The sequence below is a fragment of the Lissotriton helveticus genome, chromosome 2_1 (genome assembly GCF_964261635.1).
Source record: "Lissotriton helveticus chromosome 2_1, aLisHel1.1, whole genome shotgun sequence".
Taxonomy (NCBI): Eukaryota; Metazoa; Chordata; class Amphibia; order Caudata; family Salamandridae; genus Lissotriton; species Lissotriton helveticus.
Window position 1 is genome coordinate 487,322,198 of NC_136059.1, and position 27,780 is coordinate 487,349,977.

The 27,780-nt window shown below is 46.6% G+C and overlaps 1 protein-coding gene across 3 annotated transcripts in view; it reads right to left on the reverse strand.

Moving 5' to 3' along the window:
* The window catches only part of DIMT1 (DIM1 rRNA methyltransferase and ribosome maturation factor), a 186,665-nt gene that overhangs the window by 9,637 nt on the left and 149,248 nt on the right, over window positions 1-27,780 (reverse strand). For all 3 annotated transcript variants that reach the window (XM_078675138.1, XM_078675137.1, XM_078675139.1), the window contains one exon: window positions 10,703-10,767. In XM_078675138.1, the coding sequence (XP_078531264.1) occupies window positions 10,703-10,767 (65 nt within the window). The remainder of the gene's footprint in view (window positions 1-10,702; window positions 10,768-27,780) is intronic.

Genomic DNA, 27,780 nt, shown 5'->3' on the forward strand with positions numbered 1-27,780 from the left:
TTGCTCTGTGAGAAGCTGTGGGTCTACTACAAGCATTACCAGCAGATGTGCCTGCTGATCCTAGGAGCGCCACGCACACACCGATGTGACCATGTGACCATGGAGGAGAACATAAAAGAGTACAAAGCAACAACCATTAACTGTAATACTCAAATTTCCAATTTTTATTACAGCATGGTCATAGCGTAGTATAGACCTAGGAACCACGAACTGGAGCAGGAACCTTTTGATGAGTAAGGGTGGTGTCTGTCGCCTTCGGCTTTGGTCAAATATTATGGGTATCATAACTGGGTGGGAATGTGTGACTTCTGGCTAGTTGGTCCACTGACTGTGGTGGATGCACTAGGGCCGGGTTCTGTAGATTTGATTAAGTGTGCGCTCAAGTGTATTTTGAAAGTATGGGCCATCAAAGGTATCTCAGACCTTGGACTGTTTTCTTGATTCATTATGAGACATGGGAGGGGTGATTCCTGGCATTCTTGCAGGGTACACCCAAGCTGTCGTAAAATGGGTTTAGTATATTTAGGCCACCCAGATGTTTAGCTTTTTGATCACCTTTTGCTGCGGGTGGGCCTCACTACTTGAGTCTCAGTCACAGCAATCCCATGGTAACTAAAATGCACGTTTACCATCAGTGCCTTTTAAGATCAGTTCTCTGCGACACACCTAGAACAAGGGGCACTGGACTGGTTATATGTGAACATGCATGTGCAGGCTGTGCATTTGAGACTACTGTTGTGCGCAGCTAGGTAACTGAGCACACGTAACATGGGACAGAAGGGACTGCAAGGATAAATGTTGACCTAGGGTAGGCCTTAGAATATTAGTGGGCACTCCTAGATAGGTCAAGAAGAGTTTACTGGATTATCTGTAGTGTTACTGCATTATACACGTAGGAGAAAATCTGCCTTAAATGGCAGTTTTACGCTCCATTGGCCTACACAGTCCAGTGAGATGTCAAACTGGGGTGGAACATGCACGCAGAGTATGAATATGCAGGTCCCAAGAACATACATATATACCTTAAGGGCCATACAGAACTTTCCTATTGCTCTGCCTCAGCATCAGACTGTCACCGGGCTAGGCCATGCTAATTACTCTGCTCCCCAGCAAAGAGAACAAAGACCTCACATCTGGTTATTAGCAGTCACACTGCACTGGAGTTGGGACAGCCCAGGACCACTGAACAAAGGAGCAAGCCAGACATTTGGAGCAAACACAGCAAGCGGCTCTCCCCTTTGAAGTTTTGGTGGGAAAGTCCCTAGCAGTGAAGTCCGCTAGGGTTGGAGCTGGGTCTTCAGAGGAGCTGAGCACATACAACAGTTGATGGCACCACATATGATTGCCTGAGAAGCTGTGCAGAAGGGGAGGGACAGGGTCTGAAAGGAATGTGGCAACCTGGGATTGGCCTGGGGTGTCTGGTACCTAGAACCTTTCATCCACAATTATAAACTCTTTCACAAAGGCGGGACAGACTCTTAGACCCTGGATTTGGACAACAGTAACATGGACAGCTGGAAGGAGAAGCCTCCTAATGGACTAAGGTCTCTGCCTGCAGTTGAACCCAGGACTACTGGGTCTCTCCAGGGCAAGTGAGCCAGCCCCCCTTAAATCCCCTCAGGACCAGTTGGGTGAAGAACTGGACTTCTGTGCCCCCGCAAGAGAAGAGAAACACCAAGAGCCAGGCAAAGGAAATATGCGTATGCAAGGAGCCAACTCCCTGCAAAGTGTGCCACTTTAGAGATTAACCTCCTTATTGTGGTGGCACCAGGAGACCAGGGGCACCAACAATGTACTTAAGAAAGTGTTTAGGGGCTGTAGAAGAACAGCAGTAACTTTTCAAAAGTACCCATATGTCGTTCAGGTCTGAAGAAATGTCACATGGTGACATTTTACAGGCACTCTGGACTGGAGCTTTAGCTTTACAGCTCAGGAGTGTGGGCACATCTAGTAGCTGGTTCCAAGGCTGCATTCAATGTGGCCTAATGTGGTTCAAGAGAGATGCAATATGCTATGTTGATTTTAAATGCTTTATTTAGAAATGCATTGGATAGTGATTTTGATGAAAACTGCAATGGTTATAAACAATAATGAATGGATTTAAAAGATGGTGTGGTTCAAGTGATAAGACAATGTTTTTTAACATGTGGCATGTCTTTTTACATGCTGAACCTGGAAAAGCCCATAGGCTTGCCCGATATACTGGGGTGGTTACTACCTGACGGAGTAAATGGGTCGGTGCTATTGAAAATGACAACCCCTTATACTGGAATGTTCGATCCAGTAGGGTTACGGTAAGTGTGACGAAGATAAAGAAGGGAAATCTCAACATCCTTGAACACCCTAAGGTGTAATCCAATCGTAAGCAGTTGTGTATAGACACCAAAAGGAAAAAGAAACAGGATAAAAAGGGAGGAGGTAAAGAAGTCCATTGGAAAAGAAGGGGATAATATTGTATATCCAAAAACCCAGAGACGTAGGAAAAGTGAGTGTATATAATCCAAATAACTAGTAGAAAGCTCACAACGCAACTCAGGTATCCCACGCAGAATCAATGTATACAGAAATCACAAAGCCAGCAACACATGAGTAATGCGGACACCTCAAATATGGCAAAAACCTACAATCTGACCCACAAGTATAGATTTAAATTATAAAATTAATTCCAAGAAAAAGATCAGAGAGAACAATAATTTGTTAGAAACATTCAAGAAGTATGATAAAGCACTCACCACTATTAATGCAATTGTTCAGTGCTTCAAATGCAACCTCTAAATAAGAGGAAAAGCACATTCTTGAGAAATGCAGTGAACGATCTATGTAGGTAAATAGATAGGTAAATGCTAGTACAAAGTGTATCAATCTTAGTTCATAAAATACTTCAGTAGTAATAGAGCCAATAATTGTCAATGGCTAATTCTCACCAGGCAGTCCTATCTCCACGAGCCATAAATATAGTGCCCTTTAGTGCAAGCAAAAAACAGAATAATAAAGGGCGAAATGGGCAAGCACAGTGTTAACCGACTACTAACAAATCTGTCAATGTTCCATGAATTTATTACACGCTGTTATACAGCAGATCGTATAAAGTCCCAAGTAGCAGCACATAAACAGGGGCCCCAAGAACCATCATTAAAAGACCCGTAATTAATTTAAAAACCTGGAAAATTAACCGCAAAATAGCAGTGTATAAGACAGGCACTCAAGTCCTGAAAGCCCTCAGTAAAATGCCAGTGATCCGTAAAAAACGGGAAACTCAAGCACAAGATCATCACGCGACGTACTAGTTTAACTAATGAAAGATGAATAATGCTCTAAATTTAAAGCCAGTAATATACTGTTCCACATACCTGATGGATATACAATATTATCCCCTTCTTTTCCAATGGACGTCTTTTCCTCCATTTTTATCCTGTGGTTCTTTTTCCTCTTGGTGTCTATACACAACTGCTTACATTTGGATTACACCTTAGGGTGTTCAAGGATGTTGATATTTCCCTTTTTTCTCTAAGTCATTACTTTGGTTAAGGTCTAACCCGTTTCGCTTTCACTACATTGGTGTTTATGATGGATATTTCACATGGTGTTATTTCTTTTACGCACCCAGTTGGTGATGGTCTTGTTTATGGTATTTATATCCATTAGTAATTTGTGCATTTGTCTGTTGTAGCCCAGATGAAGTCCTAGGTTATGTGCCTGTAGACGAAACACGTGTTGGCTCAATATGTGGCTACCTGTGATTTTGAAGGAGTGAAGTATACTGTATTTTGGACATATACCGCTCCAAGTGCACCTTTCAACGAGGCACTCCCAGGCGGGTGCCCGAACGCGGCAGTGCTTGCCGCGAAATATGTCCACGATGCCAATTCCGTCAGTTCATAACAGAAATTCGGGCACACAGGAGGCATCCATCAGCGATATTTATTCAGCAGATAGTACAATAAACATATGCGTTTCGGATAAAATCCTTCGTCAGTGTTACATTTTTTGTCAATAAATCACCATTTTTAAACCTATCCGCGTCACCCAGAAGACAACAGTGACGACGGGCTCACTCAATCAGCGATACGGTACAGAAAACATTCACCATCTTAGCGTGGTGAATCTCACACTTTGTACAAATATGCTCCGTATTGTACTCGGAGGCACTATATAGTTAAACAACATGATTTTGCTCATAATATCTGTCATTGTTTTGGAAACTTTACTAGGACACCCCTAAGAAAAATCTCGCCGTGTATCGGCACAAGTCCACATAGTGGGGATATAGTGCTCCTAAAATTATTACGAGCATAACTAGGAGAAAAATTCTCCACCTGGATGTCATCTATTGACTAACCCCGCTAGCGGACAATACAATCTAGCCGTGGATCGGCATAACCCGGTGTCGTTGAATTTTCCAACACAATCAAATAAAATATATAGTAGTCTCATCTAGTGACCCCCATTGTTTTGTTATTGTTACAGAGCATAAGGAAAAATTACCAATCACAAAATGGAGCATATTGAACACAAATATTTAACATTATGCATTATATGTAACCTCAGACAACAATTACGATCCTGCTAGTACTCAATAGAGGTAAATTGGCACTACTGTTCAACCCGTGAGTTGTCTTAGTTTGCAGATCAATGATATAGCGGGATTCTAATCTCCACAGTCTCTGTACCCTGTTCCCCCCTCTAGGGCTCACAGGTTCAATTCCATAGTATGGGAGTAATTCCTTATTGCTTTGATGTTTCAAGGCAAAATGGCGAGCTACCGGGTAATTATCATCCTTATTTGCTATTGCTCGTTGGTGTTCCAGAATTCTGACCTTCACATTGTGGCTGGTACTCCCTATATATTTGAATCCGCAGGGACATACCAAACAATGAACCACAAATGGAGTAAGACAGGAGATGAATTTCCCAATCATCTTAGGTTTACTGCAACCTGGGATCGAATAACTCAAAGTTCTCTTACTTGTGGCACAAGCCTTACACTTCCCACAGGGAAAAAACCCCCTCATATCTTTGAGGGTTCCTGTTTTCTGTGTGGGTGATGGCAAATGGCTCTTTACTAGCATGTCCTTCAAAGACTTCGATTTACGAAAAGTCATGAGAGGTAATGCCGGGACATCCTTACCTATCACAGGGTCAGTGTGTAAGAAGTGCCAGTTACGTTTGCATATGCGTCTGACAGTATGTGCATCCTTGGAGTAACCGGTAATCATCCGAAACTGGGCCTTATGATCTTTCTTGTTGCCGTTACCTCCTGTCAAAACTTCCTCTTTGTCCTTCAGTAAATCTTCTCGTGATTTGGCCTGTACTTTTCTATAGGCAGACATTAACAGCCCTTGATCATAGCCCCTGATCTTAAATCTGGCTAGACAGGCAGCCGCTGCTTTCTCGAAATCCGAATCATAAGTGCAATTCCGTTTCAATCAAAGAAGTTCTCCGTACGGAATACTCTTGATTAGATTCGGGGATGGCTACTCTGTGCATGAAGGGTTGAATTCCCAGCAGTGGGCTTCCTATAGAGTTCTGTTCCCAGGACCCCCTCTCTCACAAATACTCTTAGGTCAAGATAATTAACTGCAGTGGTACTCATCTCATATGTGAATCTTTAAATTCAAGGCATTCTTATTCAAATCATTGATGAATTCCTCAGCCTGACTGGAAGAGCCCTTCCATATCAGAAAGAGGTTGTCGATATATCGACGCCACACGACCACATGTTCCACCCACTTGGTATGTGCCCCGGCAAGGGCCACCTGCTCCTCCCACCAGCCTACGAACAAGTTTGCATAGCTGGGGGCGAAGCAGGTGCCCATCGCCGTCCCTGAGATTTGTCTAAACAGGTCTCCCTGGAATAGAAAGATATTGTTATGTAGACAGAAATTGATCAACTCCAATTACATGGTATTGTGTTCTGCAAATTTGAGTGATCTTTTCTTCAGGAAATAGCTTACGGCTTGAATACCTTGTGAGTGTTCAATGCAAGTATATAAACTCGTGATATCAAGAGTAATTAATATAAATGCAGGGTCCCAGTTAATACTCCTTATTTGGACAATGAAGTCCTTAGTGTCTTTGACATACGAATAAAGTTCCAAAACCATCTGAGAGAGAAAGGAGTCTATATACCTTGAGAGATTTTCTGTTAATCCTCCTTTCGATTAAACAATCGGCCTTCCACGCGGATCAACCAGGCTTTTATGCACTTTGGGAAGTTGATAGAAGGTCGGAATCATTGGTTCACAGTTCCTCAAGAACAAAAATTCATCTGTTTCCAGCATGGATTGAATTCTCCATTTATTAATCAGATCATGATAGGAAGAGACGCTTTTGAGGTATCGTTCCTTTGTTGTCCTTTCATAATACCTTCCATCATTGAGTTGTCGTAGGGATTCGCGGCAATACTGTTCTCTAGTTAGGAGGATGATATTCCCCCCTTGTCCGAGGGTTTGCAGATGATATTCTCATCCTTACTTATGGCACTCAAAATGTTTCTCTGGTCGTTTGTTAGATTCTGATGTTTAGACACCCGACCCTTCTTGTTATGTCTCAGTCTGTTCAAATCTTGGAGGACTGCATCAGAAAATGAATCAATGGCATCATACGTTAAGTGGGGATTAAACTGAGAAGGAGGCTTGAAAGAAGTCAAGGGCGCCTCCTGATCGATGCCAATTTTCCTTGTTCTCATAGCTAGGTTCTCTTGTGACTCCCCTGGACCACTATTTTCAGTGTGAAGGTCCTCCAGTAATTCCACCATACTGAGATCATGGATGGTGAGAATATCAGTGTCCTTGGATGAGGATTTAATTTTTAATCTCCTGGCCTCCGTTATTGAGGGTTTCATCTTGCGGAATTTATGCAATTTCATCTTGCGGATGAACTTAAACAAATCTATTCGAGTCTGAGTGAATTCAAACTTCTCATCGGGGCAGAACGTTAATCCTAATTGCAGCGTTGTTTCTTGTGTTAGCACATTGTGGGTCAGATTAATGATGGTAAGGTTATCCTCTGACCCTACCACCTGTTGCCCCTCTTGCTGCGGGTCACTCGCTGCTTGCGGGTCACTTGCTGTGTGACTTTTCCTCTGCCTCTTCCCCTTCCCGCCGCCTCGTCTTGTTCTTCTCCGTTTTCTGGGGGTTCTCTTTTGCCACCCCGGAGCCAGGTTTGTCTGATCAAATTGAACTCCAGATGAAAAGGAGTCTTCATTTTGTCAGCTATGAAAATTGAATAAACAACCATGAAAACGGATCAAGAAGACTGACTTGAATAGATTAGATTTTTCTGTGAATGTGGCTTAGGGCTTTGTTATTTGTTTCTTATATTTGTAAACTGGTGCGTTTTGTTTAGTACTATGTGCTTAATAATGTACTTTTACTTTTTCAAAAAGCACAGACTAGACAATCATTTATTGAGTGCCAGCAAGTGGTGATTACTGGTTCACATCCCCTCCCCCGAGTAAGCTTTTGACTGTTCTGCTGTGATACCGTGAGAGTCAAGAGCTACAATGGTGTGCTTGGTTCCCAGTGCAGGAACAATTGTAGACTGCAGGAAGCTGGCTCTTCATATAGTGGACCAAAACAATGTGCGATGTGTAAAGAGTCCAGGTAAACCCCAATTGGTTTACAGAGGCACAAATGATATCCTAAATGCTCTGTTTTGTGGTAGCGTGGGTGAGCAGTTAGGCGTATCAGGTTAGTGTTAAGCATTTTTTGATACACACAGAGGCAATAAATTTGAGAAATACTCAAGAATAAATCTGGGACCAATTCAGAAAAACAATTCATATTTTTAAATAAATTTTGATACCAAGAACCTCGTTATCTAATAATTTCTTTTTAAAATATATATTTAAGCAGGTAAGTAAAATGTTCACTTAAATGCGTCTTTATGCACAATGCTTTCCTATGGGAGAAAAGGCACGTATGGCATACTGTTATTTGAGTTTGTTTTATGGGGATGTCCTTCGGGACTTAGGGTCATAGGGGGCCAAGATCCAAAGTACCCCCAGCAGTTACATGTTACCTGCCCTAGGGCGTCCGGGCTCAGGGATGCTGGTTGACCTGTTAGCTGTGCGCGCTACGCTGGTAGAAGGAAGGGGGGCCACCTAGAACTCCCAACGGGGGGCTCGGGTCACAAGTGAACTGTGGATAAGGGTGCACAGCCCCATGGTAGGTACCCGGGCTGGGTGCTTGGTGCAGAGTATAAAGGTTAGCTGAGCGCTGTTTATCCTGGAGCCTGTGGTCATCGGTTGAGCGTTCAAAAATGAGGACAGCCCAGCCACTTCAGAAGTGGGTCTCTGCGGTGCTGAGATCTCTCGCTCAATGCTTTGTCTCAGAGTCGGTGGAGTCCCGACTGAACTCGAACGGTCCAAGCTTGCTGCAAGGGGTTTGGTACCCCGGGTATTGGTCATGTGCTGCCCTGTTTGGTCCTGGTGTCCTTTCACTTGGTGGGGGGAGGGGGGGACAGATCGGACCTTCAGGAGCACAGGGTCCTCTTTCTGGTTGGGGGTGGGGCGTACTAGTGCATCGGGCTGGCCTGGGAGCAGAAACTCGGAAGACCCGACTTTGAGTTTCGGTGCCTGATGCCAGCAGGGGAATAGCTCCTCTACTCAAAGGGAGATTTGCTGGCAATTTATGAAGTGCTGGCAGCCCACTGGGGTTCTTGGCAGGAGTTCAGGACGAGTCGTTGGGTCACAACTGTTGGGACTAAGGGCAGCAGGCAGGGTTGGGTGCCAAAAGTCCACAGCAGTCTTCAGTTCTCACTCTTTCATGCGGCTCTCGGTGTCCTTCTCAACTTGATCCGTTGAATCGGAGATCCTGATGTCAGCGGTGCCACCTAAATACTCAGTTGCGGGGCGTTACAGGGAGTGACAGGTAGTAGCCAATGGCCTAATTACTTTCAGGATGTCTACACCCTCTATATGACCACTTCCTGTGGGAAGTGGTTAGAACCCTGACTCAGAAAGTCTAATTCTGCCAAAACTAAGATAGTGGAATTCTAAAAGTCGTGTCCACCTCAGGTAGCCAAACCTATGGGTGGAATTAGCCTGAGAGGGAGACACGCCTCCTAACTAGCTAATTTCTCACCTGTCCTGGTGCCAAATAGGCCCAGGCAGGGGGTGCCATTTCACCTGTCTAGGGAAGCCTTGGGTCACTTATCAAAGGCGGCATAGGGCTTTGAAGCCTTCTGCCTTGATATGCTGATCACTGAGCCATCCTGCTTGGAGGAGGTGGCAACACCTCCGACCGGAGAAGGCAATGTTTCAGCCCTCAGGGAGAATGGGCTCTCACCTGCTGGGGGTCAGAAACCAGTCTGTGGCAGCAGCCTGGTCTACACCAGTCAGCTAGCACACTAGTAGTCAGTAGGTTTTCAGGGGATAAAAATGTTTCGTGTCAATAAGTTTGTTAGTACAAAAGAGTAGTCCTTTGAGGAGAAATTCAGTTTTCAAGATTGACTTAGTCGTACGGACAAAAATAAAATGTACTCCTGTCATCTGTGATATATTTGGGCACAAAATAATAATGAAATAAATAAACAAACTGACTGAGAAAGCAATGACAGTTGTCAAAAAAATGTAATCCCTAAATTTGTAAAGATCATAGACACGGTTCAAGAGATTTTAGTGGTCCACACCTACAAAAAGAGATATGAATGAGCATATTAAGACATCTAGTAGAGTTAGTCAACGATTATTATTAAGGTCTTGTTTATTCTGGTAAGGTATGCTTAGTTCGGAGTTTCACTGGCATACTTTTACTCTACCAATTAATTATTGTTATAATCTAATCTTGAAAAAAGTGTGGTAATTGTTTTTTGTGCATGTGTGAACGTGAAAGCCCACACAACCAGTGCAACTATCAAACTGTAAAATTTAGACTCAATTTTGCCAATAAATTCAACTTTAGAAAGAGGATTTAATCCAAACCGAACACACTTCTGCCAGAGAAGTACAGCTGTAAGTGCCAACTGTTCTTAATGTCATTCTTCCTGTTAAAAAAACATCCAACAAGAAATTGATAAACTAAACAACCCCTTTAGATTGAGAATTTAGACTGGAGAAGGCTTCAATCAACTGGACACAAATCTCATTCAAAGAAACAATGTAAATATCTAAACAGTTTAAAAATATTGATGTAAATGGTATACTTTAAATGCAGGGTAAAATACATCGCTGTTCATGTCATGCTCCTGCATGCTGGTTGTCCTTAGTCAAATAAAATCAATTACAGTTTCATGGCATACAGAGGCTAACGGTTCGTCTAAGCAGGAAATGAGATGTAATCCAAACGGACAATAGGTCATCAGAATGGAAACTGGTGCATGAAACGTACTTTTTTTTTTTGAAGCATCTACATTTATTACATTATTAATTTTAGGAACTTCTAAACTATGCAATACTATTAAAGTTCCTTCTTTAAAATAAAACTTAAGTACACTGGAAAACACTAGAATACTATGTCTTGTTCCCTCCTACTCCAGACCAGGAAAACATCCACATGGTTTAGTATTCCTATTGCCTGACAGCAATCCCAACTGCACAGACATATATACATAGTTCACAGAATATACAACATTACGCCCTTTTTTAAATGCTTTAATTACCATAAAACAAAGGTATGCAGGGCTGTGCAAAGCATAAGCTGCCCTTCATCTCAACACAAATACCAATATATATACCTACATCAGGCAAAAAGATACTTACTTAAAGGCAGCAGATAGTGTCTTGTTCTTCCTGACGAAACAAATTCTTACGAGGCCATCCCATTCCTGAAGATAAAGAACTGTCCATATAATAACCAATATTAACATTAGTAAAATATTAATTCTGCTTGCAATGGAAAACTAACAGAAGGGTTCAAATAAACTGTCCTGTGTTTTATTTTTCTACTATTAAAAAGGTGAATATATTAATGACAAATAAGTTGAAATAGAACAAACAGAACAGAATGAGTGTGAAACAAACACACAGCAAAAGAAAAAAACAAGTCTGATGCATTTTTGAAATACACGCTGAGTTTAGGAATATGGATGTTTATGTATCTTTATTGTCCTGGATGAGAAATCCAATATTTGAGACCGCGAGAGATAAATATATGCTAAAAAACAAAGGGGGTCATTACGATGTCAGGCGGAAAGCCTGAAAGTCGGAGTCATCGTGACCGCGTCGGAACTCTCCCGACCGACTTGGTCAGTTTACAGTCCGACCGCCCGATTACGATGTTCGTGGTCGGAACGTAAGCAGCCGGACATTCCGACTCTTTTCTGACCGACTCGCAGAGTATTACTGTCAGTCGAAACCGCAAAGTAACCCACTATGGACAGAGTTTCTGCCATCGAGACCATGATGCTAGTTTCCAACAGCCTTTCTGCGCCGGCCTTTCCGTCACAGAAAGGCTGTCTGAAAGTGACCTTGGGGACCACTGGCAGGACGCCCTAGCACCCACGGCCTATGGTTGGTGTCTGAGGGGGTACCTAAGGTAAACCCCTGTAAAACCCTGCACTGTGTAGCAGGCACCATGGGGTGCCTGTAACAGGGTGCAGGGTTTTACACACACACCCCATTTCCCCGTAAGAGCCTGTGTTACAGCTGGTTCTCGGGCGGAACACAAGCTTGCATAGTGAACAATGGGAATCCGACCGAAAAGTCAGTTGCATCGTAATTCGGCAGTCGAAATTGCCAACTACAAGTCGGTCGGTCCCGAGACGGTGACGGGAGGAGGCTTTCGCCCAACATTGTAATGAGCCCCATAGTGTGCAAGTAAAATGCTACTTACCAGTATGCATCTGTTCTTGGCATGTAGGGCTGCTGACATTCATATCTTAGCATAGATCGCCGCCTAGTGTTGGGTCCGGATGTTTGCACCTTGTTGTCCTGGAAGAGTCTTCGAAGTATCACGAGATAGGCAACTCCTCCCCTGGACTATAGTGCGCATGGGCATCTTCTCCATCCTCAGATTGTTTTTCGCCATTGTGGCAAAGATGGAGTATAGAATAGTAAGAGATGACCATGTAAATGTATGTTAAGAAGGTAACCCTGCTGCTGTGACAGGCACCAAGGAGGAGGGTGGGTGATATGAATGTCAGCAGCCCCGCATGCCAAGAACAGATGCATACTGGTAAGCAGCATTTTCCATTCGAGGCATGTGGGCTGCTGAATTCATATCTTAGCACAGACTGTGTGAGAAGTTGGCCTGATGTGCAGTGTTCACTATTCTAGTGATCACTATATATCAGTCCAAACAACCCTTATTGATGATTGGTTGTAAGTCAACCTTATAGACCAGCTATCCTAGTAGCATGGATACGAGCAGTCTAAGGCTAAGACTCTAGAGGGCGTGTTAAGCCAGCTGTTTTACCATCACATTACCCCTTGAACACCCAGTGAAAGGACACCACACAAGTGTTATGAAAATAAACAATGTATTTATTAGAATCACAACAACCCTGTACTCTTTATGAGGACAGGGTGCTAGGCACACAACAAAAACTCTTACGAAAATACTTAAGTTAGCACGGTATACACAAATGCCCGAGGGGCACGAAAAACCATATACTTTAAAAGTGGAATGCGAAATTACTAGCAGGTAAGTACAGTACTAATAGGCTTTGGAATCGCTAGGACTTGACTATGGAATCGTTAGATTACTTCTAGGAGGCCTAGGGGACTCGGGTGCAGAGTGTGCACTCTCACGCGAGATGCGGGACAAAGTCTATGGAAGCTAGTAACGCTAAAGTTAGTGTTCACGGGCGAACCCGACCTGGTAGGGAGAAAACGACAGTGGATCCTGACCCTTGGATAGTGAGGCTATGCTGGGGCACCGAAATGCCGAAGTTACCTAGCCCAGGGGCTGCAGCTGCATATGTCTCAAAAGACGTCGGGAATCCTCGTTGCCGGACCAGGAGCCTGGAAGAAAAGATGCTGGCAGGCGACCAGTGAAGATAGTTCGAGTTGATCCAAGCCTGGATCTGGAAGATGGATGACACCTGAAAGCAGAGGGGACCAAGTTCGTGACTATTAGCCAGTAGTCAGTGGGCACCAGGAGGGCACCGGATGGTAGTCACCTCGACTAGGTGAGTGGGCGACGCTGGCTCTGCAGATCTCACGGACCAGGAGGCGTTGTCGGCGACCAGGATGGAGAGGCGAGCTGTCCCACGATGGATGAAGCTGTCGGCGTCGAAGAACCCAGGATTGGGCAACAAAGCCTTGGCTAATTCAAGCCCACGCGGTGGACTCAAAATGGCGTCTTGAGTGGACCAGGAGGGTCCGGGGTGCTCCTCTTCTGGAAGGGAGCAAGGGCCAGTCTGGAGCAACCAGACCAGCAGCAGTGATGTCGTCGGGCGTCGTTCAGAAGGCCACAAGCCAGCGGGCTAGTAGCCAAACAACGCAGTGAGCAGCAAAAAGCAGAAGGGCCCCACGCCGATCGTGGAGATGCTGGGGGGCTGATCTTCGGTGCTGGAGCTGCTCAGGGTCGGGGCTTCTCGGACCCCAAAGCACTCACCAGGAAATTACTCGGCGGGCTTGCTGTGCAGAAGTCGTGCAGTCTTGGCAATAGTCAGTCCCTTGAGGTCTCGTCGCACTCACGGTTCTCAGCTTGGCTGTAGAGGTGAGTAGAGGTCGGAGGTGCCAGGGAAGCCGGGTCTTGTCGAGCTGGGCAGTCGGATTCCGGAGGAAGGACTTACAGCAGACCGCAGTGTTCTTGCGATGGTGCCTGCGGATGCAGGGTGACTACTCCTTAGCCACAAGGGAGAATCTTGAAGAAGGAAATCTTGAAGTCCTTTCGTAGAAAGTCGTGTCTTGATTCCAAAGATGATCTAATTTGGAAGGGGGCCTGCTCCTACCTTTATCTGGGAAAAGGGGGCTGGCACGCGACTAAGTCCTGTCCTATGGGTGGGACCAGGAGGGGGGTGGTTACACCCACTTCCTTGGTGGGCTTTTCCCCAGCTCAGGGTCTGGAGTGTCCCTGGAACTGGTTCAAGCCGGCCTATGCATAGTGAGCACCGGTGTGCCACTTGCAGTCACCTTCCTCTGAAGCCCTGCCTACCTAGGATACAGAAAATCCTGTCTGGGACGGTGCTGGCACCGCCCCTGGCAGGAAACCCTTTGTCCTTATCTCCTGCTCTGGGAGGACTCCCAGCAGCAGGAGGGCAGACTTGTGTCTCGGTGGCAGCATCCATTTTGTGGAGCTGAGGCTCTGTTTGACTTTAACCGGGGTTAGGGGTTACATACATGTCGTGTCCCTCTAGAAGGGTCGAATGCTAACCCCGTCGCCAGAATTGGCAAGGGGTTAGTATTCCAATTCGTATGACACCTTACTCGACATGTTTTGATAAAGCGATACCAGAGTTGGCACATAACCGCGAGGATTATAATGCACTTAAGAGTATATGGTATGCGATATCATGGAAACGGCTAAGGGATAGATCCCGAAAGCCGCAGACAGGCTCAGCTCATGCCAGAGCACCATCTCACCTGATTCCAAGCACCCTGCCTTCAGGATTGTTAAGGCCTGCCATAGGAGTGACTGATAGGAGATCTGTGTGTCCATTTTAGGGTTAGATATAGGTATACTATATCTAAAGCAAAGGGTGAGTACACCACCTTGCCCCAGCTGTCGTGCAGCCAGTTGTGTCAGTTTAGTTAGTCAGTCCAGGGGTGGCACAATACATGCTTCAGCCCCTGGGAGACTTCTGGGTGCACCTCAGCCCTGGGTACAGGGACTTGGAGAGGGCCCAGTGCCAATTCAGTACCTGAGTACAATTTGGATAGAGAGAACAGCTAGGCTGTGGGTCTGATTAGCAGGCCCACAGCCAGGGAAAGTCGTAAACCAGTGCAGCAAAAAGCAAAAATCTGGGTGATCATAGGATTGCAGACCCTACTCTCCTACATGACCCCCCCCCCCAAACTTTGGGACAATAAACTAACCTTGACCAGGTGAGTCTTCTTGCTCTAAGTGGAAATACCTGGAGAGCCCATCAGCATTGCTGTGATCAGTACCAGGTCTATGCTCCACTGTAAAATCCATCCCCTGTAGGGAAATGGACCACCTAAGCAGTTTGGGGTTTTCACCCTTCATCTGATTTAGCCACAAGAGGGGCTTATGGTCGGTCTGAATGGTGAAGTGAGTGCCAAACAAGTAGGCCCTCAGCTTCTTCAGGGCCCAAACCACAGCAAAGGCCTCCCTCTCAATAGCTGACCAATTTTTCTCTCTCGGTGTCAACCTCCTACTAATGAAAGCAATAGGCTGATCATTACCATCAAAATTCAGTTGAGACAGAACAGCTCCCACACCCAACTCAGAAGCATCTGTTTGGACAATGAATGGCTTGGAGTAATCTGGACTCTTTAGGATAGGTGCTGTGCACATGGCCTGCTTTAGGTCATTGAATGCTTTCTGACAGCTTGCTGTCCACTGAACTTTCTTTGGCATCTTTTTGCTTGTCAGGTCATTAAGAGGGGTCACTATGGACCCATAATTTCTGACAAACTTCCTATAGTACCCAGTCAGGCCCAAGAACGCTCGAACTTGAGTCTGGGTGATTGGAGGAGTCCAGTCCTTGATGGCCTGTATCTTACTCTCCAGTGGCTGAACCTGGCCTCCACCTACAAGGTGGCCCAGGTATACAACCTGTGTCTGCCCTATCTGGCACTTTGTGGCCTTGATAGTGAGGCCTGCCTTTTGCAGAGCCTCTAACACTTTCCTCAGGTGGACCAGGTGATCCTCCCAGGTGGAGCTAAAGACAGCAATATCGTCTAGATATGCTGCACAGAAGTCATCCAGCCCAGTGAGGACTTGATTCACCAACCTTTGGAAGGTGGCAGGTGCATTTTTCAGTCCAAAGGGCATTACCACAAACTGATAATGCCCTCCAGGGGTAGAAAATGCTGTCTTGGGTTTGGCCTCCTCAGCTAACCTGATTTGCCAATACCCAGCTGTCAAATCAAATGTACTTAAGAAGTTGGCAGAAGCCAATTTATCTAGAAGTTCATCTGCTCTTGGTATTGGGTGGGCATCAGTCTTAGTGACTGCATTGAGGCCTCTGTAGTCTACGCAAAACCTAATCTCTTTCTTACCACCCTGGGTGTGAGGCTTTGGCACTAGAACTACTGGGCTAGCCCAAGGGCTATCTGAGGGCTCAATGACTCCCAGCTCCAACATTTTCTGCACTTCAGTTTTGATGCAGTCTCTAACATGATCAGGCTGTCTGTAGATTTTACTCTTGACAGGCAGACTGTCTCCAGTGTCAACATCATGGGTACACCAATCAGTTTGGCTGGGTGTCAGAGAGAACATATGTCTGAAGGATTGCAGAACTTGCCTGCAATCCTGTTGCTGATGTTCAGTGAGGCTGCCACAAAAGACAACACCATCAACTGATCCATCATCAGGATTCTGAGTGAGCAGGTCTGGGAGAGGGTCACTCTCTTCCTCCTGTCCCTCATCTGTGGCCATGAGCAAGCTCATGTCCTTCCTGTCAACATATGCCTTGAGCCTGTTAACATGGAGCACTCTGAGAGGGCTCCTGGGAGTTCCAAGGTCCACCAAGTAGGTAACCTCCCCCTTTTGCTCAATGATGGTGTGGGGCCCAGACCATTTGTCTTTCAGAGTTGCTGGGGCCACTGGCTCCAGCACCCACACCTTCTGTCCTGGCTGGTACACAGTCAGAACAGCCTTTTGGTCATGCCAAGCTTTTTGAAGTTCTTGGCTGGCCTCAAGGTTTTTAGATGCCTTTTCCATATACTCAGCCATCCTGGAGCGGAGACCAAGTACATAGTCCACTATGTTGGTTGCAGGCTTTTTGAGAGGTCTCTCCCATCCTTCCTTCACCAAACACAGGGGTCCTCTTACAGGATGCCCATACAGAAGCTCAAAAGGGCTGTAGCCAACCCCCTTCTGTGGGACCTCTCTGTAAGCAAACAAGAGGCAGGGGATCAGGACATCCCATCTTCTCCTAAGAGTTTCAGGTAGCCCATGAATCATACCTTTGAGGGTCCTGTTGAATCTCTCAACAAGCCCATTGCATTGTGGGTGGTAGGGTGTGGTGAACTTGTAGTTCACACCACACTCCTTCCACATTGCAGTCAGATATCCTGACATGAAGTTTGTACCTCTGTCAGAAACAACCTCCTTAGGGAAGCCCACTCTGGAGAACACTCCAACTAGGGCCCTTGCCACTACAGGTGCTGTAGTGGTCCTAAGTGGAATAGCTTCAGGATACCTGGTGGCATGATCCACTACCACCAGTATAAACTTGTGCCCTGATGCTGTCTGGGGTTCCATTGGACCAACAATGTCAATCCCCACTCTTTCAAAGGGAACCCCCACCACAGGTAGTGGTATGAGGGGGGGCCTTTGTTGTGCCACCTGACTTACCACTGGCTTGGCAAGTGACACAGGAGCGACAAAACTCCTTGGTATTCTCATTCATATGGGGCCAGTGAAAGTGTGAGACAAGCCTGTCCCAAGTCTTTGTCTGACCTAAATGACCTGCAAGGGGAATTTCATGGGCCAAGGTGAGAAGGAAACCTCTCAGAGACAAGGGGATGACCAGCCTCCTGGTTGCACCAGGCTTGGGGTCTCTTGACTCAGAGTACAGGAGTCCATCTTCCCAGTATACCCTGTGGGCACCTGTGGCATTCCCTGCAGCCTCAGCAGCAGCCTGCTGTCTGAGGGGTTCAAGGGAAGGGCAGTCTAACTGTGCCTTCCCCAGGTCTGCTCTGGAGGGTCCCCCTGAGCCCAGAAACTCAACTTGATCAAGTTCAAGCTCTTTAGGCTCAGTTTCCCTCAGTTCTCTCAGATCAGCCTCCTCAGAGACTTGATCCTCAACCTGGGGCAAGGGGGAAGGCAAAGCCTTAACCCTACTGCTCTTCTTCTTGGAAGGTGTCTGGTCCATAATTTCAGGATCCAGCACCTGTTCAGTGGGGCATTTTCTGGCCTGTGACCTAGTCACAGCAAGCACATGTGCTGGCAAGCCTAACATTTCCATGTGAGTCCTCTGCTCCACTTCTGACCATTGTGATGACTCCAAATCATTGCCCAACAAACAATCAACTGGGAGGTCTGAACTGACTACAACTTTCTTTTGTCCCTTCACTCCACCCCAGGAGAAAGCCACAATTGCCACACTATGACTAGTAGTGACATTGCTGGCATTGGTCACCAGGAAATCAGTACCTGGCATGATCTGTCCAGGGTCCACAAAGTTAGGTGTCACCATGGTGACACTGGCACAAGTGTCCCTATAGGCCTGAGCCATTTTGCCATTAATCAAAGGTGTCTGCCGTATTTGCCCAAAGTATTGGGACTTATCTCAGGGGATATATCCATATCCCCTGTACAGACAAGGACAGCCTGAGTGAGTGTGCCAACTAAGTTGTCAGACCCCTCAGTACCCAAGGTTAACCCAACTAATGCCTTGGGAGGTACACTACCACTACTGACTGTGCTAGGGGGTGCAGTTGCCTTAGGGGCTGTAGTGGCAGGAGTTTGTCCTCCTCTTTTGGTGCACTCACTAAACCAGTGAGATTTACTTTTGCAGTACTGGCACCACCTTTTTGACTGGCCTTCTTGAGTCTTCTTCTTCTGGGAAGCCTGACCCCCACCCTCTTTGGTTTGTTGGGGACCTGGTGAAGACTTTTGATCATTTTGTTCACTCTTTGCATTACCCTTCTGGTCTGCTTTCTTCTGACCACCCTGGTTCTGGTTCTGGTTCTGCTTGATCCTTGTCCTGACCCATTTGTCTGCCTTCTTTCCCAATTCTTGGGGAGAGGTCAGATCTGAATCAACAAGGTGCTGGTGCAACAACTGGTTCTGGCAATTGTTTAAAATGTGTTCTCTCATCATAAGATTATACAATCCTGTGTAATCTGTAACCTTGCTACCCAGCAACCAGCCCTCCAAAGCCTTAGTGGCACAATCCACAAAGTCAGACCAGTCCTGAGACTGAGTTTTCTGGGTGTCTCTGAACAGCAACCTGTACTGCTCAGTGGTTAAACCAAACCCATCAACCAGTGCATTTTTCAGGACCTGGTAATCATTAGCATCCTCCACTCTTGTAGTGAGGAGCTTATCTCTACCTTTACCATCAAAGGAGAGCCACAGTATAGCTGCCCACTGACTTCGGGGAATGCACTGCACAGTGCAGGCCCTCTCCAAAGCAGCCATCCATTTCTGGATATCATCCCCTTGCTTAAAGGGGGGCACTATTTTAGTCAGGTGTTTAGTATCTAAACCCTTCTCTCTATCTCTTGGGAGATTGCTGCCACCAGTGGGAGCTAGCCCACTCATCTGCTGCTCTCTAGCAAAGGCAAGCTTTTCTTTGGCCAGGGCAAGTTCTTCCCTTTCAATCCTCAGAGCAGCCTGTCTCATTCTAGCTTCATGCTCTATTCTCTGAGGGGAAGTCACTCTCCTCTGTGGAGAGTTCCTCCTCCTCTGGGAAGAGGCATTAGAGTGCAGAGATCTATTGGAGTCCCTAGAAAGAGATCTATCTCTCCTAACTCCAAGGTTAGGCCCACTTCGGGTCAGTACTGGGGGTCCCCCAGATCCTAGCCCAAGTAAGTCTAAGTTGGCCCTGGTTAGCCTTCTGACTACCTCAAGACCTTTGTCTACCTCATCCCCAGAGAGTTCCTCCTGATCCTCCTCCTCCCCAACTGCATTGGCAATGTTGGGGAGGTCTGGATCCCCAGAGGTTCCCTCTAAGGCTGGCATATTCTCATGTAACTGAGAAATCTTTCTGGCATCATATGTCTCTAAGAGACCTATCAGAAAGGGAATGGTGGGGTTAGACCCCTGCTTCAGTTTCCTGGAGGTACAGACTTGTCTCATCTCCTGGAAACTGAGAGCTGCATATCTGGAAGTGACCTGTGGAGGGTCAACACTTACCAGGGGAGTCTCAGTGGACTCTCCATGGTTAGACATGCTTTTCTAGTGAGGTGTAAGTGGTGCACTTACCTACACTATGATCCCTTGCTAGAGTTGTAGTTTAGGGTGTGCTAGGCCCTAGGAGCTACAACAGCTGGTTCAGTAGAACTCAGAGTATTCTAAGCTAAGTTATATGTACCTTTAGTACTTATGTGATCTTTCACAAGATATTCTTAGGATATGTGTGGTAAAACAACAGCAAGCTCAAATCCCAACCGCTGCTCACCAATGTGAGAAGTTGGCCTGATGTGCAGTGTTCACTATTCTAGTGATCACTATATATCAGTCCAAACAACCCTTATTGATGATTGGTTGTAAGTCAACCTTATAGACCAGCTATCCTAGTAGCATGGATACGAGCAGTCTAAGGCTAAGACTCTAGAGGGCGTGTTAAGCCAGCTGTTTTACCATCACATTACCCCTTGAACACCCAGTGAAAGGACACCACACAAGTGTTATGAAAATAAACAATGTATTTATTAGAATCACAACAACCCTGTACTCTTTATGAGGACAGGGTGCTAGGCACACAACAAAAACTCTTACGAAAATACTTAAGTTAGCACGGTATACACAAATGCCCGAGGGGCACGAAAAACCATATACTTTAAAAGTGGAATGCGAAATTACTAGCAGGTAAGTACAGTACTAATAGGCTTTGGAATCGCTAGGACTGGACTATGGAATCGTTAGATTACTTCTAGGAGGCCTAGGGGACTCGGGTGCAGAGTGTGCACTCTCACGCGAGATGCGGGACAAAGTCTATGGAAGCTAGTAACGCTAAAGTTAGTGTTCACGGGCGAACCCGACCTGGTAGGGAGAAAACGACAGTGGATCCTGACCCTTGGATAGTGAGGCTATGCTGGGGCACCGAAATGCCGAAGTTACCTAGCCCAGGGGCTGCAGCTGCATATGTCTCAAAAGACGTCGGGAATCCTCGTTGCCGGACCAGGAGCCTGGAAGAAAAGATGCTGGCAGGCGACCAGTGAAGATAGTTCGAGTTGATCCAAGCCTGGATCTGGAAGATGGATGACACCTGAAAGCAGAGGGGACCAAGTTCGTGACTACTAGCCAGTAGTCAGTGGGCACCAGGAGGGCACCGGATGGTAGTCACCTCGACTAGGTGAGTGGGCGACGCTGGCTCTGCAGATCTCACGGACCAGGAGGCGTTGTCGGCGACCAGGATGGAGAGGCGAGCTGTCCCACGATGGATGAAGCTGTCGGCGTCGAAGAACCCAGGATTGGGCAACAAAGCCTTGGCTAATTCAAGCCCACGCGGTGGACTCAAAATGGCGTCTTGAGTGGACCAGGAGGGTCCGGGGTGCTCCTCTTCTGGAAGGGAGCAAGGGCCAGTCTGGAGCAACCAGACCAGCAGCAGTGATGTCGTCGGGCGTCGTTCAGAAGGCCACAAGCCAGCGGGCTAGTAGCCAAACAACGCGGTGAGCAGCAAAAAGCAGAAGGGCCCCACGCCGATCGTGGAGATGCTGGGGGGCTGATCTTCGGTGCTGGAGCTGCTCAGGGTCGGGGCTTCTCGGACCCCAAAGCACTCACCAGGAAATTACTCGGCGGGCTTGCTGTGCAGAAGTCGTGCAGTCTTGGCAATAGTCGGTCCCTTGAGGTCTCGTCGCACTCACGGTTCTCAGCTTGGCTGTAGAGGTGAGTAGAGGTCGGAGGTGCCAGGGAAGCCGGGTCTTGTCGAGCTGGGCAGTCGGATTCCGGAGGAAGGACTTACAGCAGACCGCAGTGTTCTTGCGATGGTGCCTGCGGATGCAGGGTGACTACTCCTTAGCCACAAGGGAGAATCTTGAAGAAGGAAATCTTGAAGTCCTTTCGTAGAAAGTCGTGTCTTGATTCCAAAGATGATCTAATTTGGAAGGGGGCCTGCTCCTACCTTTATCTGGGAAAAGGGGGCTGGCACGCGACTAAGTCCTGCCCTATGGGTGGGACCAGGAGGGGGGTGGTTACACCCACTTCCTTGGCGGGCTTTTCCCCAGCTCAGGGTCTGGAGTGTCCCTGGAACTGGTTCAAGCCGGCCTATGCATAGTGAGCACCGGGGTGCCACTTGCAGTCACCTTCCTCTGAAGCCCTGCCTACCTAGGATACACAAATCCTGTCGGACGGTGCTGGCACCGCCCCTGGCAGGAAACCCTTTGTCCTTATCTCCTGCTCTGGGAGGACTCCCAGCAGCAGGAGGGCAGACATGTGTCTCGGTGGCAGCATCCATTTTGTGGAGCTGAGGCTCTGTTTGACTTTAACCGGGGTTAGGGGTTACATACATGTCGTGTCCCTCTAGAAGGGTGGAATGCTAACCCCGTCGCCAGAATTGGCGAGGGGTTAGTATTCCAATTCGTATGACACCTTACTCGACATGTTTTGATAAAGCGATACCAGAGTTGGCACATAACCGCGAGGATTATAATGCACTTAAGAGTATATGGTATGCGATATCATGGAAACGGCTAAGGGATAGATCCCGAAAGCCGCAGACAGGCTCAGCTCATGCCATAGGACCATCTCACCTGATTCCAAGCACCCTGCCTTCAGGATTGTTAAGGCCTGCCATAGGAGTGACTGATAGGAGATCTGTGTGTCCATTTTAGGGTTAGATATAGGTATACTATATCTAAAGCAAAGGGTGAGTACACCACCTTGCCCCAGCTGTCGTGCAGCCAGTTGTGTCAGTTTAGTTAGTCAGTCCAGGGGTGGCACAATACATGCTTCAGCCCCTGGGAGACTTCTGGGTGCACCTCAGCCCTGGGTACAGGGACTTGGAGAGGGCCCAGTGCCAATTCAGTACCTGAGTACAATTTGGATAGAGAGAACAGCTAGGCTGTGGGTCTGATTAGCAGGCCCACAGCCAGGGAAAGTCGTAAACCAGTGCAGCAAAAAGCAAAAATCTGGGTGATCATAGGATTGCAGACCCTACTCTCCTACAGACTGTATAGCAGTTTCTCCTCTAGCGGTGGTTACCTGTACCAGCTGCAGTGGTTTGAAAGAGTTTTAAGAACAGCCTGTCCTACCGCAGCTTATTGCTTAGCCTGCACGTCAACACAGTAGTGTTTAGTGAAAGTGTGTAGCTGCCTTACATATGTCTTCTAAGGGAATATTTCCTAGGAAAGACATGGATGCCCCCATTTTGCGCGTGGAGTGTGCTTTTTGATAGCATATTTGAATGAATTTAACGATCCATCTGGCTATTCCTGTTTTGGAAATGGGATTACCCTTATGTTGTGGTGAAAAGGCAACAAATAGATGTTTTGTCTTTCTGAATAATTGTATTCTGTCAACATAATATAGCAGAGCTCTCTTAACATCTAGTGTGTGTAGAGCTCTTTTAGCTACTGATTGCGGGTTTGGAAAGAAAACTGGTAATTCTATGGACTGATTGATGTGAAAAGTGGAAATAACTTTTGGCATAAATTTAGGGTTTGTACGGAGTACTACCTTATTATGGTGTATCTGCATGAAAGGTTCCTGAATGGTTAGTTAGTGCCTGTAGTTCACTTACTCGCCTAAGGGAGGTGATGGCAATTAAAAAAGCCACCTTCCATGTTAAGAATTGTAGTTCACACGAATGAAGTGGTTCGAAGGGAGGTCCCATGAGTCTGGTAAGTACTATGTTTAGGTTCCAGACTGGAGAAGGTGGATGCTTTGGAGGGATAATTCTTTTAAGTTCTTCCATAAAAGCTTTGAATGGTGGTATTCTAAACAGGCAGACATGTTGTCTGTTTTGAAGATATGCTGCTATAGCAGCAAGGTGTAGCCTTATTGATGAGTATGCTAGGTTACATCTTTGAAGATGTAGCAGGTAACAAATTATGTTTTGGATTGAGGCATCCAATGGATTGATTTGATTATTATTACAATAGATTACAAATCTTTCCCATTTAGCTGCGTAGCATGCTCTGGTAGTGGGACGTGTGGCTTCCTTGATAATGTTCATGCAGTCGGGAGGCAAGTTAAGATATCCGAACTCTAAGACCTCAGGAGCCAGATCGCTAGGTTCATCTGATTGGGATCGGGGTGTCTAATTTCTCCATGGTTCTGTGTTAGCAGTTGTGTGAAAGGCGTAGCCTTTGGTGGGGGACTACAGATAGTTCCAGGAGTGTCGAGTACCATGGTTGTGTTGCCCATGTGGGAGCAACTAGGATCAGTGTGAGTGACTGTTGCATTAGTTTGTGTGCCACCAATAGAATCAGTGGGGTTGGTGGAAAAGCGTACACAAATCTGCCTGACTAGTTCATCCATATCGCATTGCCCTGTGACAAAGGGTGTGGGAACCTGGCGGCAAAGGACTGGCATTTTGAGTTTCTTTTGTGGTAAACAGATCTATATCTGGATGTCCCCACTTTTGAAAGAATGGGGGGAGAACTGGAGGATGAATCTTCCATTCGTGTATTTGCTGATAGTGTCGGCTCAGTAGGTCTGCTTTCTGGTTGTCTATTCCTGGGAGGTGTTCTGCCAGGAGGTAAATGTTGAGGAATTGCCCACTTCCATATGCTCTGTGCCAGGTGGGACAGTTGTAGAGTGTGTCCCTCCCTGTTTTTTAATGTAGTACATGGTTGTCATTGTCCGTCCAGATTAACACAGCCTTGTTGGTCAAGTATTTCTGAAAAGCCCTCATTGCTAGGAATACTGCTAGTAACTCTAAGTGGTTTATATGTAGTGTCTTCTGTTTGACTGTCCAGAGACCCTGGACTGTATATTGAAGGAGAAGGGCTCCACAACCTGTCAGTGATGCGTCCGCTGTTAATACTACCTGTGGAACTGGCTCTTGGAACAATCGCCCCTTGGAAAGGTTTTGTGGGTTCCACCACTGCAGAGAGCGGTAAGTGTGACTGTCTACCAACACTAGGTCTCGTAATTGTCCTTGAGCTTGTTTCCACTGGCGTGCTAGGCATGGTTGTATGGGGCGCATGTGCAGTCGAGCGTGAGGGACCATGAATATGCAGGAGGCCATCATCATGCCTATGAGCTGCATGAACACTCGAGCTGGCAGAGTGTGTTGTGGCTGAAATTTGTCAATGAGAGATTGTATGTTGTCTATCCTGTTTTCGTTTGGATATGCATATGCCCTTGCTACTGTGGTGTTGATTGTTGCTCCCAGATATTGCTGTATGTGGGAGGGTTGCAGGTGTGACTTTGGGTAATTTATGGAAAATCCTAGATCGTGCTGTAGCTGTAGTGTGTGAGAGATGTGGTTGGCACATTGTGCATATGAGTTGGCCTTTATGAGCCAATCGTCGAGGTAGAGGAACACATGAATGTGTTGCCTCCGTAGGTGTTCTGCTACTACTGCTAGGCATATTGTGAACACCCTTGGTGCCGTAGTTACTCCAAAGGTGGGAACTTTGAATTGATAGTGCTGATTTTCTATTGTGAACCTGAGGTATTTCCTGTGAGCTGGATGGACAGGAATGTGAAAGTATGCGTCTTTGAGATATAGTGTGGCGAGGAAGTCGCCTTGCTGGAGTAGTGGGAGTACTTGTTGTAGAGTGATCTTATGGAAATGATCTGAGAGTATGTATTGGTTCAACGGTCTGAGGTCTAGTATTGGTCTGAGTGAGCCATCTTTTTTGGGAATGAGGAAGTATAGAGAGTATACTCCTGTCCCTTGATGTTGCAAAGGGACTGGCTCTATGGCACCTTTTTGGAGCATGGAGAGCACCTCTTGTTGTAGCAGCGTAATGTGTTCCTTGGACATTGGGCGGTATGTTGGGTGGTGTAGAAGTGAGTTCCAGGCAGTAACCATACTGGATAATTTGTCTCACCCACCTGTCTGTAGTGATAGCGTTCCAGACTGGTAGGAATTGTGTTAACCTGCCTCAGACTGGTGTTAAATGGTCTGGAGGGAGTGTGAGCGAGTCACTGTTTGTTGGTGGCGGAGGCTTGTGTGTTACCACCACCCAGTCCTCTGCCCTTGTTGTTATTGCCTCTGTAACCTCCTCTGTTGGCACGCTTATTAAAGGTGCTTTGAGTATTACTCTTGAATGAGGAGGAAGTTTGTTATGTCTTGCCTCTACCTGAGCCTCGAAAGGAGAAGCGACGAAAGGAACTTCTAGATTGTTGAAACTGAAGTGCACCCATGGACTTAGCGGTATCAGTATCTTTTTTCATCTTTTCTAAGATGGTATCTACTGCAGGGCCAAACAAGAAATCTTGGTTAATGGGCTGGTTGAGGATGGTTGATTGCACTTCATTTTTAAAGCTGGAAATGCGTAGCCACGCATGCCGGCGTAGTAATACGCTAGTGTTGATCGACCTGGCGGCTGTGTCCGCTGCGTCAAGGGCGCATTTAATGGAAGCATTAGTGATAAATTTGCCTTCCTGTATTACGTCGTTTGCTTTTGCCTTAAAAGGTTCTGGCAGGTGTTGTAGTAAACCCTCCAGTTGGTCATAGTGTGCTTTATCGTAACGTGCTAAGAGAGCCTGTGTGTTGGCAATCCTCCAGGTATTTGCTGCCTGGGAGGCCACTCTTTTACCTGAGGCTTCTAATATCTTTGACTCTTTGTCAGGAGGGGGAGCATCTCCTGTCGTTTGCGAATTAGCTTGTTTTCTGGCATTTGACACAACTAGTGAGTCTAATGGTAACTGAGACTTAATGTAAGAAGGGTCTGTAGGGGCTGATTTATACTTTCTCTCAATTCTGGGATTGAGGACACGCGCTCTGGCAGATCTTTAAATATGTCCGGCATGTGCTCAAGTACCCCTTTTAACATAGGAAGTGTACGTACACTTTTCTCAGATGTTGGAAATGTGTCAAATAGGAAATCCTTTTCTATTGGGTCAGTGTGCATGTCTACACCATGATACTTAGCTGCCCTATCCACTAGCTGGTTAAAGACAATGGTGTCGTCAGTAGGAGACGGCTTTGTAGGAAATGGAGAGGTGTCAGGGATGGGTTGTGGATCATATGTATCGTAGGGATCATTATGGTCACTCCATGTGTTATCTTGGATATCCTGATCTTCGGGTTTTACAAATGGATCCGGAGGATCTTCCCCTATGTTTCCTGTCTCATCATAACCTGAAGATGTAGGAGAGTAAGGCACATAAGGCATGCCAGGAATGAAAGGAGGAGGAGTAAAAGGCCTTGAAGGAGATGTTCCAAAGTCTTTTTTCTTTGGAGGAACAGGAGAAGAAGTGTCAGTGTCCAGTGGTCTTTTCTTCCTATTGTAAACTGTTACGTGTCCAGTTTCAGGGTCTATATACAGTTCAGACTGTTCTTCCTCAACTGTCCGTGGCTTTGGCGCCGATGTTTTTGGCTTTGTCGCTTGTTTATGGTGAGTCTTTGGCTCGAGGGCCTTCGGCTGTGGAGCTTTTTTCGGCTCGACTGCTGTTTTCGGGTCGGGGACCTTCTTTGGGTCGGCGACTGTTTTTGGTTGGACGTCTTTTGTTGGTTGTACTGCCTTTTTTGGCTCGGCGACCTTCTTTGGTTCGACCGTTTTTTTTGGTTCAATAGCTTTTTTAGGTTCAATGTGCTTTTTGGGCTCGACGACCTTTTTCGGCTCGACGACCTTTTTCGGCTCGAGGATCTTTGTAGACTCGACGGCCTTCCTCGGGTCGACAGGCTTTTTCGTCTGATCTGCTTTGTTTAGATCGACACCTTTTTTTGGCTCGACGGCCTTTTTCGGGTCAACTGTTTTTTTCGGATCGACGACCCTCTTTTATTCGACGCCCTTCTTTGGCTCGACAACCCTTTTAGGTTCGACGGCCTTCTTGGGAAGAGTGTGGCTCGTTCCTGGGGTATCAGAAGGCTTGGGTATGGTCTTCGGAGCCGAGCCGGAAGGCGGGGCTTCTGAAGGAGTCTGTTGGTCTCGGCTAAGGCCTTTAGGCGATGCCTCGACCGGAGCCTTGTCTT